Source organism: Sciurus vulgaris (assembly GCF_902686455.1).
Source record: "Sciurus vulgaris genome assembly, chromosome: 17".
Classification (NCBI taxonomy): domain Eukaryota; kingdom Metazoa; phylum Chordata; class Mammalia; order Rodentia; family Sciuridae; genus Sciurus; species Sciurus vulgaris.
In genome coordinates, this window is record NC_136478.1 from 12,303,947 (window position 1) to 12,319,724 (window position 15,778).

General features: G+C 49.1%; 1 protein-coding gene across 1 annotated transcript in view; it reads right to left on the reverse strand.

The window, feature by feature from the left end:
• Nucleotides 1-325: 325 nt before the first annotated feature.
• ST3GAL2 (ST3 beta-galactoside alpha-2,3-sialyltransferase 2) overlaps nucleotides 326-15,778 on the reverse strand; it is a 51,047-nt gene continuing 35,594 nt past the window's right edge. The window contains exons 2-7 of the mRNA XM_079117371.1: nucleotides 13,860-15,183; nucleotides 11,379-11,572; nucleotides 6,770-6,949; nucleotides 4,455-4,500; nucleotides 4,056-4,175; nucleotides 326-2,709 (exon numbers count right to left, since the gene is read on the reverse strand). Coding sequence (XP_078973497.1) covers nucleotides 2,536-2,709; nucleotides 4,056-4,175; nucleotides 4,455-4,500; nucleotides 6,770-6,949; nucleotides 11,379-11,572; nucleotides 13,860-14,198 — 1,053 coding nt within the window. The 5' untranslated portion in view covers nucleotides 14,199-15,183 and the 3' untranslated portion in view covers nucleotides 326-2,535. The remainder of the gene's footprint in view (nucleotides 2,710-4,055; nucleotides 4,176-4,454; nucleotides 4,501-6,769; nucleotides 6,950-11,378; nucleotides 11,573-13,859; nucleotides 15,184-15,778) is intronic.

Consider the following 15,778-nt stretch of genomic DNA (forward strand, 5'->3'; position numbering starts at 1 on the left):
ATTTATTTATTTATGTATGTGTGGTGCTGAGGATCAAACCCAGGGCCTCACACATGCCAGGCAAGCGCTCTGCCACTGAGCCACAACTCCAGCCCCCAGAGTTCATCTTTAACCAAAACACTCAGATTTAAGTGTCTTGGGGACTTCAAAGAGTGGGGTTCATGAAGCCAGACTCACATGAAAGGGGTGGATGGATATCTGGGAGCCATTTTGCTCCCGCTTCATATCCCCTTCAACATCCTTAGTCATTACTTCGTCACAGCTTCCCAGTCTCAGTCAGATAAACCTATGATCATACACATTTCAGAACAGATGACTATAGCTCTTTTTTTTTTTTTTTTTTTTTTTGGTTCTTTTTAATTCAGAAAGAGAAAGGGAAGGAAATAAAAAATTATTTAAATAACTGTTGCAGAAAAGGGGATCTGAACTGGGTGCTGGGACCTACCTCTTCCAGAATGAGGATTAATGGTTTAAACAAAAGAAGAAAAAGAAAGAAAAAAAGAAATAAATTATTCTGCTCAATACTGTTTGGCATAATTGCATTGTTTTTCATCTTCTCAACACTCAAAACAACCTCTTAAGGAAGCACTGAGATGAGACTTGCAAGAACAGCTGGTGCCTTGACTCTCCTAAATGGTGGTGGGGGGGGGGGTGCCCTGAGAGGCATTCTACCACAGCCCTCACCTGAGTCCACCCCACCACACCCATCCTCAATGCCTCCTGCTTTTGGAACTGGGAAGAAACTGGATCTAAGTTCTCAATATATTAATTTTTAATTTCAATGCCCATTACCCCACCCCAACCCTCTTCTAACATTCTTTCCAGTGGGTGAATGTCCCCCCCAATCAACTGCAGCAATTATTCCAATGGCCAGAAGGCTGCTAGTTTGTGTCCACTAAGAAAAGGGTGGTATTCCTGACACTACCATTGGGAAGAGGGATCCTTTCCTTGGTGTGAGGGCTTCATAGAAGCCCTTTCTCCCTGCTGAATGTCCCCAAACCTGAAGGTGAGAATACCATCAGTAGTTTCTACTACTAGGGACTTCCAATGGGTTCAGTCATGTAAGTAGATTTCTAGTTGTAACCCCTGGTTGCTGACTTCCTAGCCTTTCTGGAGCTGGAAAGGAAAGTAGGTTAGAGGCAGGAGGCAGCAGAAAAAGGGTGCAGGCAGTGGGGAGGCCTGCGGGGCAGCTCTTCCCCAGGGACGTTCTGGGCTATTTGCAAGATCTGCTTAGAATCCTGAAGGAATCTTGATTGGGTGGCCATACCCGGCAGCTTTAGGATAACTGGTATGAACCCAAAGCAAATTCCACCCCTAAGCAAGAGGCTTCCTGCTCCTCTTTGGGGTGATGGGTGAAGGAAGAAGGCGCATGCACGGGCAGGTGGGCTCTCCAGCCTCCCTTCCCACGGGCTGTTCTCTCTCCCAAGGCCAAAAACCTGGGCGTGTTGGGGGTGCGGGGAGCGGGAGGGAGGAGAGAGGAAGAGGACCAGGAGAGAGAACTAGGGTCCCAATACTAGGGCAAGTTTTCTAATATTTTTCCAGAGCAATAGGTTGGCTGGTGAGGACGCCCGGGGCCTAAGCAGGGCCACTAAAAAGGTTGTTGGTGAACAGTAGAAGCGAGGGCACGCGTGAGAAAGAAGCACCTTACATGTGACCTGACAGGGCTTCCTGGTTCCCTATCCTGTACCTGACATCTCTGTTATGGAGTTAAGCCCTAGACAAAGTCCACCCCGAAGCAAGGGGCGAATACAATTTCCTGGTTTCTGGTGAGACACAAAATGCCCTAGTCAGAGGCCATCGTAAAGGGTGGCCAAAGGCAGGGAGGGAAGAGGTGGAGAAGGGCCCCATGCGCCCGCTGGGTTTCCACCATGACCGAATTTCTTTGGTGGGTTTGCACTCACCCATCTGGGCCTGATGGAGAAAGGACATGTGCAGTCTAAAATGCTCTCGGATCTGGGGACACTAGCTTTTCTCTCGGCTGAGGCACACTCCTTCCTGACCACCATCCGGCCTCGGTTGACGCCCCACGTCCCCAGGGACCCGAACACGCCCAGGCCTGCGGCCACTGCCTAGCATTTCCTCCTCGGCGCCCCAGGGGTAGCCAGGCCGGACAGCGAGAGACCCTCCTCCAGTCGAGCCTAAGAACAGTACTCCATCGAGGCCCCCAGGAGCCCCTACTTAAAAGACAGAAAATAAAACCTTATCCAAAAGCAGAAGGGAGGGGGATTGAGTAGCCGCTGGCCCGCCCCCGAAGGCCATTGATTGGAGGAGACGGGTCCCAGCGACGGAAGTTCTCCTTGAGTCGCATGATTGGCTGGGAGAAACAGAAGTTCCGCCCAGCCGCAGAGCTGATTGGTGCCAGGCCTTGGCCGGCCCCCCGGTCTCATGATTGGCGGAGGACATCAGGTCTCGCTGGACTGCAGAATGATTGGCCCACACCTTGGCCTGGCGTCATTCCTGATTGCCTGGTGATGCCCGAGGGATCGCGCCCCGGCGCCTAGCGGCTGGGCAGGAAGGGTAGCGGCAAGGCCCTGCTCAGTTGCCTCGGTAGACCTCGATCTTGCTGGCCTTGGCCAGCATGTCGATAATGTGGGCTTCGAAGTCCGCGTCGTGTACGCCCGTCTTCCGGAATTCGCCCGCGTACCGGTTATTCTCCCAGTAGTGGTGCCAGTTGCCCCGGCTGTCGGCCCCGAACCCATACACGTTCACCTGCGGGGAAGGGTGGCTTAGGGTCACCGTATGTCAGGGACCATAGTAAGGAAGGAGAAGTGGGCACCGCGACAGGTCAGCACCTGGAGGCTGACAGCTCATCTCTTTCCTGTGAGGAGGCACCGAAATGTAGGGTACACCCAAGACCGACATAAGCACAGACGGGTTTGCAGGGGATGGCTCTTCCCTTTTCAGTTCTCCCTCCTCCAACCCTTACTAATTTCTTCTTTTTAAAATTGTTGTTGTTGTTGTTGTTGTGCTGGGATTTGAACATAAACTATAGCCCCAGGCTTCCATTCTTTGAAATGGTGTACTTTTCTTTGAAAGCCCGTCATATACCCAATACCACACATTGAACTTACTGACAAAAGTGGGTGTGCCAGGCATAACCACTGCCCTGGATGACACTGTAAAATGTGGTTCTTTGAGTAACTTTTTGTTTGTGTGTGGTACTTGAAATCCAATCCAGTGCCTCAAGCATGCCAGGCAAGAGCTCTACAACTAAATTACATGCCCAGCCCTTTTTAAAAATATTTTTATTTTGAGATAGGATCTTGCTAAATTGCCTAGGTTGGTCCTAAACTTGAGATTCTTCTGCCTCTACCTCCAGTTTAGCTGGGATTAGCATACGCAGAATAACCTGCATTTTTAACAGAATAGACCTGAGCTCAGGGCTGTGGAAACAGTCATCCCACAAGAACTTGGAATCTTCCTGCCTCAGACTCCCAAGTCACTGCGAACATTTTGCTTTATAAGAGATGAGTTTTTAAAAATTATCCATGCTGGCCTCCAACCCCTGGACACAAGAGATCTTCCTCTCCCGAACTCCCCAGTAGCTGGGATTATGGAGGCCACCATGCTCAGCTATATGATTTTGTGTGTGTGTGTGTGTGTGTGTGTGTGTGTATGTATACACGTGTGATCAAACACTGTACTGGGAATTGAACCCAGGACCCTTGTGCATGCTAGGCAAGCACTCTACCACTGAGCTATATCCTTAGCCCTTTCAATTTTGAGACAGGGTCTTATTAAGTTTCCCAGGCTGTCCTCAATCTTTGTGAACCTCCCGCCTCAGCCTCCTGAGTATCTGGGATTATAAGTATGTGCCTAGCTAAACCACATGGTTTCTGCCTACAAAAATGCTTTCCTGGGGTTGGGGATATAGCTCAGTTGGTAGAGTGTGTGCCTTGCAAGCACAAGGCCTTGGGTTCAATCCCCAGCACTGCAAAAAAAAAAAAAAAAAAAAATGCTTTCCTATGGAGGTACTCCTAAGACCCAAGAAGGGTTGCTGCCCCTTTTTGGGGTCCTGTCATCCCTCCCACCTCCCTAGATTGGGACCTACCCACCTCATCACACACATGCAGGGCAAAGAAGAGCACCAGCATCCCTGTGGAAGGGTACCGCCCATGATGCTCTGTCCATCTGTCATGGATATACTTGAAGAAGGCTGGGTTGTAGATCTGGACCTTGGAGAAGAAAAAGTAACAGGCATGTGAGGGTTTGTAGGGTCCAGAGACTCTGGCCAGGCTCTGAGCAGCTTCTACCAGATCCACTGTGCTTGTCAGGAGACCTGGGCCTGAGTGCTCCTTGGTTTCTGTGACCTCTTTAGAGGTTGGGAATACCAGTAGATGGGAATTCTGAAGGTTCGAGAAGAGCACTGGGACACACTTAAACCACAGGACCAGACATACCATGAGTAAGGTCAGTACTGTTTTTAGGAAAAAGGGGAGAGAGGGAGAATTTACCTTTTCTTTGTCCACTCGAAGGAAGGACTTCACTGGGGCATAAGTGCTGCAAGCAGACAGAGAAGTGACATTTGAGGTGGCTCATGGGACCCAGAGATCCCTCTCCTCCCCTTCAGGACTGAGTGATGACAGCCTCACCACCCCCAGGCTGACCTGCGTCCAGACTGCTCTCCTGTGGCATGCCCGTCACTGCAGGAACTGATCAGAAACCTTCAAGGGCTCCCGCGTCATTCAAGATAAGAGCAGGGATATCTTAGATAAACCCTGGTGCCTTCAATAATCCAGCCACAACCCTTCTTCCTTGAGCTGTCTTCTGGGAACTCTCCACTTGGGTTGAGCTGATCATCTCAAACCCACCATGCTTGTGTACTGCCTTCTGCCCAGAACACCTTCTCTCTGCTTCCCCCAGGCTTGGCACAAGCACCTCTTAGCTGGTATGGCTCCCGTAATCCACACTCCCTTCTCTGCATACCTTATGGCACCTCAACTTTACAGCACTGATTTTAGCCCTTGGGTCTCCCAAATATTGAACATCTTAATCAGGATACTATAACTTATATCAACTATTTTTTTTTTTGTTGGTTTTTTTGGGTTTTTTTTTTGCGGTACTGGGGATCGAACTCAGGGCCTTGTGCTTGTGAGGCAAGCACTCTACCAGCTGAGCTATCTCCCCAGCCCTCAACTATTTTTTTTTGATACTGGGGATTGAATTCAGGGGCACCTTACCACTGAGCTACATCCCTAGCCACAGCCCCCCACACACCTTTTATTTCTTGAGACAGGGTCTTACTAAGTTGCTCAGGTTGGCCTTGAATTTACAATCCTGCCTCAGCCTCCCTAGTCACTGGGATTACAGATATGTGCCACCATACCCAGCTCAACTAATTTTATCTGTTTAGAAAACACATGACTGTGACTCAAAATTAAAAAATTAAGGGGGATAGGAATGTACAGTGTAGAACACCCCTGAGTTCAATCCACAGTATTGCCCCTCAAAAAAAAAAAAAAAAAAAAAAAAAGCAGTTGTATAAAAAATACATGACATGATAACCACAGCCAAAAGTAGAAACAACTCAAATGTTCATTGAGGGGTAAAAGGATAAACAGAATGTGGCATATACATACAGCCTTAAATGAGAATGAAATTCTGACAAAAGCCACAACATGGATAAACCGGGAGGACAGTGTGTTGAATGAAATAAGTCAGACACAAAAGGACGAATAGGATATTATTGCACTTACAGAAGGCACTAGAACAATCAAGCCATAGAGACGGACAGTAAAATAGAGGTTACCAGGGGTTGGGTGTTTGTGTTTAATGGGTACATGGTTTCCATTCAAGATGATGAAAGGGTTCTGAAGGCGGACAGTAGTGAGGGGTGCATAACAATATGAAAATGTTACTGAACTTACAAATGGTCAAAATCGTAATTTTATGTATATTTAGTCACAACAAAATGCAAGATGAGAGAGCAGACTGGTGGTGGGTGGCGTAGAGGTGATGGCTAAGGAGTACAGGAGTATTCTGTAGATCTTTAAATAAAGACATTTAAAACATGAAAATGTTCTAAAATTAATTGTGGAGATGGTTAGGCTACTCTGAATACACAAAAATCATTGGATTGAACTCTTTAAATGGGCAACTTATGTGGTACGTGAATTACATCTTGAAACTGCTCTTAAAAAAAAATCCTTGGTGGATTGAATCTCCCATGGTTCCCAGCTGTGATGAGACAATTGCCCCAAAGCAAGTGCTCAGTAGGCAGAGCTCCCAGAGTCAGGAGCCACCTCCTGGGGAGATCAAAACCAGACTGCTTTTCCTCACCTCTTCTCGATATGCTGGACAACAGCATGCAGAAAGTGACACAAAACACGGAATTGCCCTCAGCTAACCCAAGTTTTGGGTCTTCCATCCTCAACAGCCTATTCATTCATTTATTCATTTATTCATTTATTTATTTATTTATTTATTTATTTATTTATTTATTTATTGGTGCCAGGAATTGAACCCAGGGCTTCAGTGCTTAACCACTGAGCCACATCCCCAACCCTTTTTATATTTTATTTAGAGACAGGGACTCACTGAGTTGCCCAGGGCTTTGCTAAGTTGTTGAGACTGGCTTTGAATTCATGATCCTCTTGTCAGCCTCCCGAGCCGCTGGGATTACAGGCATGCGTCACTGCACCCAGCTCACTAGCCCCTCTTGACCAAAATGTTCACTTAAAGGAAATCTATGCTCCCACTCCCCGGGGGAGACTCTTCTCACAGTGACCCTGTCACCCATACTCCATTCCCAGCCAGCAAAGAAGCTCACAATCGGATCTGTCCTGTGGACAGGGCACTGGCAATCCACAGCAGGTCCAGGGCCTTGAAGGGAACCAAGACAAAGCTGACGTTGGCAGGCAGGTTCTTGGCACTCTCAGGGTACATGAAGTGGTGGGTGGTTCGGCTGCCAACATCCTGCTCAAAGCCCACAGTTGGTGCTTGATTCATCCTGCAGGGAAAAGAGGGTTTCATGAGAAGAAACTGCCATGGAAACTAGTAGGAGATTTTAAGAGGACAATTTGGTGCTATCTATCAAAAACATAAATGGATGTGCACTTTGACCTAGCAATTTTATTTCCATAAATCTATAAAAATGGTTACATAGGTGTGCAAAGACATGCACAAGGCTATTCAATCAATCAGACAATGAACTGGTAAATGCATTTTTCACATTCAGATAATGGAATATAGCCATCAGAAGAAATGAAGGAAGTTTATATGTACTGGTAAGAAATAAATCCAAGACAGTTAATCAGTGAAGTAATCAAATGGTGTGAAGTATCCCACTTCTTTTAATATATGTATTTTAGTGCCTACTATGTGCAGCAGGAAGAAATTACAATGCAGAAAGGAAAGAGGAAAAAAGCCTTCCTTCTAGAGCTGGTATGTAGCTCAGCACTTGCTGAGCACGCACTGAGGCCCTAGAGTCATTTCCAGCTTTAAAAAAATAAGTAAATAAATACATAAATTTTAAAAAATCCAAATACTAGGCAGGGTAGTGCACACCTTTAATTCCAGCAATTAAAGGCTAAGGCAGGATTGCAAATTTGAGGCCAGCCTGGGCAATTTGGCAAGACCCTGTCTCAAAAAACAAAAAGAGCTGAGGATGTATAGCTTAGTGGTAGAGTGCCCTTGGGTTCAATCCTCAGTACTGAAAAAAGGAGAAAATAAAATGAAGACCATGACGGTAGACTTCCCATGGCCCTGGGTGTAATAAACCCAGAAGGGATCATCCTTTCAATCTCTGCAAAATACAGGATAAATACAGTCAAGGCTCCTTTTTTTGGTGAGCAACTTACATCCCATGTGAACCAGCTCTAAACACAAATCTGTTGGTCTTGTCTTTTGCTATGAGGACACTGCTGCCTCCTGAGGACCACCTTGCAGAATCATGACTACCAAGGTCGGATGACCATAAGCTGGTCTTCCATTGGTCACAGGGATCCAAGAAGGAGGAAGCAGAGTCTTCAAGGAGCTCCCTCTAGCTTACAGTTCTGTAAAATCAGTACAAATGTCCCCTGCCTTCACAGTGACTGGCACCATTAGCTGAGCTGGGTGCAGATTTTTCTGGGCTGTCCATACTGTCTTTCTCCTGCTCCTCACCCATCAGGGCTGAGGAGACCAGGGCTGGGCTGTCCAAAATGCCACACCTCCACCAGTCATCTCTGTGCTTTCTGTTCTTTGTTCCTTCCCTTCAGGGACCAGAAGGTGCCTTGGAGTGAAGGGCCATAAAGTCTGGACAGTGAGTCCTTTTTATTCTTCCATTACTGTGGATTGTACCCCAAAGTGCTCTACCATTGAGCTACATCCCTGGTCCTTGTTTTGTTTTTGTCTTTTATCATTTTGAGTCAGGGTCTTGCTAAAGACCCTGAGGTCAAGAGTCTGACCTTGAATTTGAATCCTCCTGCCTCAGTCTTCCAAGTAGCTGAGATTATACAAGTGCACCACCAGCTCCAGCAGAGTCTTTGTTCTGAACCACTTCAGTTCTAGTCTGGGTTCAAGTAGACTCCTAGAATCTTCCCTATAGAACCTACCTCCATGCCCAGAACAGGGATCTAGACGCTGCCTTCCTGCCCCAGACCCATGTCTTCAGAGGAACTGCCATCTGCCTCCTGGCTGTGTCCCTCTGGTCTCCTAGTCTTTAGAGTTCAGAGCTACTGTCTCCTTAGAGGACCCTAGAATTATCTTTTCCCACTCATGAGTAATGCTTAACAGGTTTGGGGTTACTACAGTTACATACACAGGCACTGATGTCCTGTGGTCACCTTGTCACCACAGCCAGTCTGTGTCTGCTGCCTGCCTTCTGCCAAGTTACCCTAGGCTCTGTGGAAAACAGAATAGGTTGTAGAGAAGCCTTAACAGGGATGGTGTCAAAGTAGGTAAGGAACCATCTCTTGGTTGCCTGGGGGATGCAAAGGGGCAAGCAGGAGGTGGAAAAAATTGGGTTGGTGACACTGGGCTGAGCACAGGCAGGGGTGTCACACTTGCGAGAACCTAAGAAGCAAACTTCATTTCACCAGAAACTGAGAGACCAAGCTGGCCCTGTTGATCAAAGAAAGTGCTGTGTCTGCCCCAGGCTGGCTTCCAAAGACCTGTTTTTGCCTTCTCCACTGAGCTGGTAGCTAGAGCTTTCATGAAGTCCCTCCTTAGACTTGGCAGTAGGGCCACCCACCTCCCACCCCTGCAGGCAGGCCCGCTGTAGAGCCTGCTCTTCCCCCACTTCCTTCTATCTTCTGTCCAGGCACCAACCCACACTGGGAACAAATGGAACAAGAGGCCCCAAAGATGTTTCCAGCCTCCAAGGGAAACAGAAAGAACGTGGCAAGTCTTCTGGAGTCAAGATGTTGTTTTGAGGTTCTGATTTATTTTGGAGAAGCCAAGACCTGGAAAGGGGCCATAGGATGAGCTGGATCTCTGGGATTCCGGGACAAAGCATTCCAGAAACTTTTATCTGTTCCTGACTATCTCCAGCAGCCAAAAATGCCTTGGGATGGAACACAGGCAGGGTGAATGGACACTTTTATTTGGGATCTGGTGTCTGGTTGCCTAGTCCCTTTCATTCATATATTCACAGGATACTTTCTACCTACCAGGCACTGTACTAGGAGTTGTGGATGTATCTACTGGCCATCTGGGATGGGACTAGCTCAATTCTATTCTGAGTTGTCAGCCGGGCTTAGAGGACATATTGGAGGAGGAAGTAGCTAGTAGGGGGACAGGAGAGTAGGGCTATCATGTCATTGTAACTCATAACTCAGTTTGACTCTCCCAGTGGAGTCTCACATAGGTCCTACTTCCAGGATGAGTGGTTTCCCTGTTGGTTCTAAACCAAGATAGGCCTGCAAGCAGTTACCTCCACTGCTATCTGGTTCATTATACAGATCAACAGATAGTCAGTTACCATCTGGTCATCCCTTCCAGAAGAAAATTCTGGGGTCCAATCCAAAGCACATCTTGAGCATGCCTCCTGAGAAGGAGCACTGATGGATTTGTCTGCAGCCTGGCCTGACTAGGGTCACCTACATGTCACAAGTGGCCAAGACCTTTGGTTCTGCAGGGTTTCAACCCTGGAGTTTCTCAACTATCACTGAGGTGTCTAATCAGAGCTCCCACTTGGTGCAGGTGGCTAGGAAGGTAGTTGCTCAGGCCTCTGAGAGCACTTCACTGGGTTTCCCAGGTGCCCCATGGCTGCCCTGGAGCAGTACCTCATTTTCCAATTTTTTTTTTTTTTTTTTTTTTTTTTTTTTAATTTTTTTAGATGTTGATGGACCTTTATTTTGTTCATTTATTTACATGTGGTGCTGAGAACCGAACCCAGTGCCTCACACATGCTAGGCAAGCGCCCTACCACTGAGCCACAACCCCAGCCCCTCATTTTCCAATCTTAACCACTATTTCGGGGTGAAGGGAGGGAGGCCCCTTCCCAGCTTCATCTCACTTCCTTCCTATTTGAGGTGCCAGTAATTGGAGGATGAAGATAAACCTAGCTGGCTCTGGGGTGCTAGGTGGGGTAGAATATACTTCTCTCTCCCCAACCCATCACCATTTCCCAACATGAGGAAGGTCTTGCAAGGAATGTGGAAAGTCTCAGGGACACACTGCTGCCTTGGTGTTGCTATGGAGACAGCAACAGTTTCTAAGACAAAGCCCTTACTTCTGCCTCCTGGGAAACCTGGCCTTTTTGCAATGCTCATCCTGAGATGTTTGGTAAAAACCAGTGCCAAGGGCAGGGGTGGAAAGATCCCCATTGTGGCATATCCTGTCCCTAGTCAAGTCAAGGGAGAAAGGCAGAAGACATGGGTTCAGAGCAGAAAGCAGCTCATGTAGGAACCCCGAGTCTACCCTGTATTCCCTGTCACACCCTTCCTTGTTCTGTGCCTTTGTCTTCACTGAACATTCTCTCTACTCTTCTCCCTTCCTCAGGGCTGGGCAGAGATGTCCCTGGAAGGCTTATGAGAACGAATGGAACAGACAGCCTTTTCTGCCCACAACATCTGTCTTCAGAGAGAATCACCTGATGCCAGTTTGCCTTGGGGACCTCACTTCTGGCCTGTGCTGAGGGGACCAGGTGAGTAAGAAGGGTTTCTAATGAGTTTTCACCAAACCCCAGCCAGGGGTCTAGTTTCAGCCATTTTGAGAGGAATTCAGAGCCTTAGAAAGTGAGTGTGGGTCTCTAGCAAAGTTGAGATTTGGAATATAACCTCCCACCCACCTTAAACAAAGGAGACAAACCCAAGCCTGTCACAGAAGCCTATAGGTGGCAGCATCCCTTAGCACCCCTGGAAACTGGCAACGCATCTCCTGCCAGACAAGGCCAAGGAGGCAGGGCCCCCTCCTGAGGCTTGTCCTTACCCACCCTCAGTTCCACAGAGGCTCACCTCATGATGAAATTGTGCCCGTCCACGTCCTGCCCGTAGCCAGAGCCCCTCAAGTTGCCCGAGTTCCCCACCACAGCACAGCGCCGGCACTGGCGGGGGTCCCGGAAGCGGTAGGGATTCTCGCCCGGCACAATCTGGAACAGCTTCTCCAGCACCTCATTGGTGTTGTGCGACTTGAACTGGGGCTGCAACATCTGTGGGTGGAGAGGGAAGGCTAAATGGAGGGAGGAGGTCTGGCTGCCCCTCTGGGCCTTCCCTTTGAACTGGAGCCAGGTAGACCTCCTAGCCTGTGAGGACCCACCCATCTCTCAAAGGGAGCAAAGTCAAAGTCCTGGTTCCCAGTGGGCTTCACTGATCAGAGATCAGTGACTGTTAGGGCTTCTCTGACATGCTAGAGAGGACTAGGTGATCAAGATGCTATTCACCATGCTCTCAGGGGACCTGCAAGCCTGTGTCACAAGGCAGAGCAATCTTTCCCAATCAGCCCACATGGGGCACCCCTGAGACTCAATCTGATGGCTGGGGTTACAGATGACCCAACCAGGATAACATTCACAGGATACCTGAAGTCATTCCCTGAGCCCTCACCTCACCTCACCCTCAGTCACTCCCAACCATCACCAGCTGGAATCCAAGCTACTGATGGACAGATTGTAAAATGAGGCAGGGCAGCAGTCCATTGCTTTCAGGGCCAGGCAGGTGTCACAGGAGTGAAGCAACAGGTGGGGTCCACAGACTATGTCCATCAGAAAGAGCAAGTTCAGTCCAGCACAGTGGTGCATGTCCATAATCCCAGTGACTGGGGAGGCTGAGGCAGGAGGATCACAAGTTCAAGACCAGCCTCTGTAACTTAGCAAGATCCTGTTTCAAAGTAAAAATTTTGAAAAGGGCTGGAGAGGAAGCTCAGTGGTAGAGTATCTCTGAGTTCAATTCCAGTATGTCCAAAAAAAAAAAAAAAAAAAAAAAAAATCAACCAATTATTGCCACATGGAATTATAAGCCCAAAAGGGCCAAATTCCCCAAATTTTCAAGAGAAGCTAAAAATACAGGTTTCATGTGAAATACCCTGATTTCTAAATATTGGTAACTACTGTAACTATTGGAAAAATACTTAGTGGGCTGGAGTTGGCCCATGGCATGGGCCACCAACTGATTATGCTGAAACTGGGGCTTTAAAATGCTGGGGACTGAGGGCATAAGGCAGAGCAACTTCCTTCAGGAATCCTTTCCCATTGGCCCACATGGGGCACATCTGAGACTCGGCTCAGTGGAAGAGCACTTGCCTAGCAATTGTGAGTTCCTGGGTTCAATCCCTGGCACTGTGGGATGGCAGGGGGTGGGGGTGGGGGATTGTGGACTGGACCAATCCTAGGGGCTCTGAGAGTCTGGGCCAGAAATCTGGGGAGTTGTTCTAATAAGCTGGTCACACAAGCTCATCCTCATTCTTCCTTGAAGGTGAGAGAAAGGGGAGTCCTACTGCTTCCATTTGCCAGCTGGGGAAACCAGGAGCCAGAAGCTGCCTCTTGAGGCCTCCTGTGGGGTATGCAGGAAGCCTGTGGGCCCAAGGATACCACTCCACCCTTGGCCCAGGCAGCACCCAGATGGCCCTGCAGAGTCTGGGAGGCAATGTTCCAGAAGTAATGGGAGCAAAGTAGAAGGCACTGAGAAGCAGAAAAGCGCCAGGATCTAAAAGGGCGGGAGCCCCTCTCTCTACCTCCCTTAGCCCCTGAGGGTAATATGCAATGTCTTTTTATGCTAGCCCAGGGCTAAGTCTTTTCCCAGCAAGTGTAGAGAACCAAGAGTAGCCATAAGGGGGCACAGGCCTATAATCCCAGCTACTCTGGGGGCTGAGGCAGGAGGATTCCAAGTTCCAGCCTGGGCAACTGAGTGAGATCCTGTCTCAAAATAAAACATTTAAAAAGGGCTAGGGATGTAGGTCAATGGTAGAGTGCCTTTCTAGCATGCTCAAGGCCTAGTGCTTAAAAAAAAAAAAAAAAAAAAAAAAAAAAAAAAAACTGGATGTGTGGGTCTCATAAGAGGTTAGAAGATGCAGCAGCACAAGCCACACCCTAACCTGGCAGCACTCGCTGGGGCTGAGGGGCGACTGCACAATGGGCAGGTTTCCCTATCTGCATATCTGCATGACTTACTTTTGTCCCCACCTTCTCACATGGACTGATCCTTCTGTCTGTGCTACTTGCCTAGACCAATAACCATTTCTGGTCTATGCTGGTCTCCAACAGCATTAAAAATACTAGCTCTCTCTCTCTTTGCAGATGAAAACTTGCTCTGCCCTTCAGTCATCTGTGATCCTGGTATATGGCTCTGGTCAAATGGACCTCCCACTTTGTCATGGCACCGGAGGCCAGAATTCAGATAGCCCAAAACCAAGAGGGGGATCTGAGGGTCACTCCAAAACAGGGAGGATGAGCCCTGGTGAGAGGACAGCAAAGGGGAGGCAGAAGGGGCCACAGCTCTCACCATCCACCACCTTTGGACATCTGGGGGAAGATCCATGTTCTCTCTGGTCCAGACGGGTGAGATGTTGCCGTCAAAGTGGCTGTTGAACCAATCGGAGGCACCCGCATCACCCATGCAGCGGCGGCAGGCACAACTCTTGCCTGAGAGCCCCTCCTTGCTGAGACGCTGTAGGCCAGAATAGCCGGGCACCAGCTTCACGGGGTGTGTCCCGCCCAGGGCCCCCGAATCCAGGTAGGGCAAGGTGGCCATGCTATGGTGTGAGTAAGTGAAGAGCAGGGACATGATGAACACCAGCAGGAAGGCCACAGAGAGGAACCACACCCGCAGGGAGCACTTCATGGTGCTAGCAGGCGGGCAGCTGTCGCCGTGGCCACTTCTTTCCCCACCTGAGGTGCCAGCCACGGTGCAGACTGTCTATTCCGGCAGCAAGTACAAAGGGCATAGGGGCATGTGCTACAGCAGGGGAACCTCACCACGCCCTCCCTCAATGTAAGGAGTGGCTCCCCTGTCCCTGAGCCACTTGGGTCCTAGTTTAGGGCTTCATTGGTTTTCTCTGTGACTAGCTGGGTCACAAAGGCTCTGCCTTTCCTGCTGCCCTGGACAGGAGGAGGTCAGTCCATCCCAGCCCTCTAGTCCCTTGGGATTGCTGGCCGCCAGTTCTGGGGGCCCCCCTCTTTGGCGGCTTGAAAAGGTCCAGTTCGGAGCAGTCGTGGTCTTTGTGGCTCATGAGCAGACACTGAGGCAGCCCCTCGTCCCCTGCAGTGGGGAAACCCTGGAACTCTGATTAAAACAGAGGGGATACAGGCTTCAGGGGGCCTGCATTCCATGCAAGAGTCTTTCCCACCTTGGCTGGCACTGCTGTCCCAGCCCCTCTGCCAGGGGTGGGAACCAGATCCCAGCCCTGAAAGAAGAAAACCAGGAAGCTCCGTGGGTGGCGTCAGGAAATTGCTGCAGAGACCAAGATTCTCCTCTCATTAGTCCCCAGATGCTTCCCATCCAAAGTGTTTGTCCCTTTTCTTGGTAGTCACAGCCCCAAATGCAGTTGCAACTAAGCACCTACTCTTGCTTTGGGGTCCTTTGGGGCTGGTAACAGTTGCCGCTCAGTGTAGTGCTGCATCCAAGCCGATCTGGTCAGCAGAGTGTGTGCAGAGCTCCCCACCAGAATCCAGGCCTTCTTCCTGGAGCTGCTGGCCTGGGCTCTGCAGCTGCTCTGTCCATCCCTGCTCTTCTGAGGCCAGCCTGTCCTGCTGTTAGTTTGCACTAGCAGTAATCCCAGGGCAGGTTCCCCCTCACTTGTCAGGCGCCAGGCTGCCGCAGCATGACCCTGAAATTGCAGAGAGGAAAAAGAATGTGCAGATAAATTGCACACACACACAGGCTCTCTCCCAACTCCACCCCCAAGTACCAGAGGGGACAAAGCTAGCAGTAGAGGAGACACCCACTTAACCAAAGGGTGGACGAAAGAAAGGGCTCTCCTCCCTAACCATTCACAGTAACATTGCTCTGCATAACTCCCCCACCTCAGGGGACTAGATTAGCCGGCAACTTCACTTATTAGCCAGAAGGTAAACAAGGAGCAGTTAACTTGATTTCCCTAGAGTCACATGGCAAGTTACTGGAATTAGTAGGTTTAGAAAGTCTCTAGTCTAGCTTCATTTAGTTTTTTTTTCTCCTTACTAGAGCTCAAACCCAGGGGCACTCTGCCCCCTCTAGTCCATACCCCTCCTTTTTTTTTTTTTTTTTTTTTTTTTTTTTCAGTGCTGGGGATTGAACCCAGGGCCTTGTGCATGTGAGGCAAGCACTCTACCAACTGAGCTATATTCCCAGCCCCCATACCCCTTTTTTTATATTATTTTGAGACAGGGTCTCACTAAATTGCCCAGGTTGGCCTTGAATTTGTGATCCTCCTGCCTCAGTCT